Source organism: Penaeus monodon, chromosome 19, assembly GCF_015228065.2.
Source record: "Penaeus monodon isolate SGIC_2016 chromosome 19, NSTDA_Pmon_1, whole genome shotgun sequence".
Lineage (NCBI taxonomy): Eukaryota > Metazoa > Arthropoda > Malacostraca > Decapoda > Penaeidae > Penaeus > Penaeus monodon.
This window is the reverse complement of record NC_051404.1, coordinates 1960667-1961163: the sequence shown is the minus strand read 5'-3', so window position 1 is coordinate 1961163 and position 497 is coordinate 1960667. Positions and strand designations below refer to the sequence as shown.

Here is a 497-nt window from a genome sequence, read left to right as displayed (position 1 = left end):
GCATATATACAAAATTATCAGAACTAGTGTTTGCAGATCTGCCTGTGTCTATATAATGAAACACTTGAATATATCAAATGTATCCATACATGTACTTGAACTCAGAACTGTACTTATGCCAGTATACATGAATCTACATGTAAGTGTTAGAGCATTGTGTTGTGATATAGATAAATCTTTGTTCACGTGTTGAAACATTTATGTAAATGCAAGAATCTATGCATGTACTTTACTACAACTAACCTATAATATTGAACTGACAAACAAACAAAAAGTTAGAAGAAAAGTAATATCTAAAAATAAGATACCTTGGTAATTCTGATTGTTATTAAAGCCTCTATTACAGTGTGGACAGACAAACTTGGCTGAATTAGCATGGACAGTTGCCATATGCCGTCTCAGAGATGACTGACAGAGAACTACAGCGTCACAGACATCGCATTTGTGTCCCTTGTTATCTGAAAGTAATGTAAAAATGATCTTATTTTTTCCACATA

General features: G+C 32.8%; 1 protein-coding gene across 1 annotated transcript in view; it reads right to left on the bottom strand.

Annotated features, from left to right (window-relative positions):
• LOC119584960 (zinc finger protein interacting with ribonucleoprotein K-like) overlaps nt 1-497 on the bottom strand; it is a gene marked incomplete at its 5' end in the record, with an annotated part of 3465 nt that overhangs the window by 1506 nt on the left and 1462 nt on the right. Inside the window, 1 exon segment of the mRNA XM_037933557.1 lies at nt 309-473. Coding sequence (XP_037789485.1) covers nt 309-473 — 165 coding nt within the window.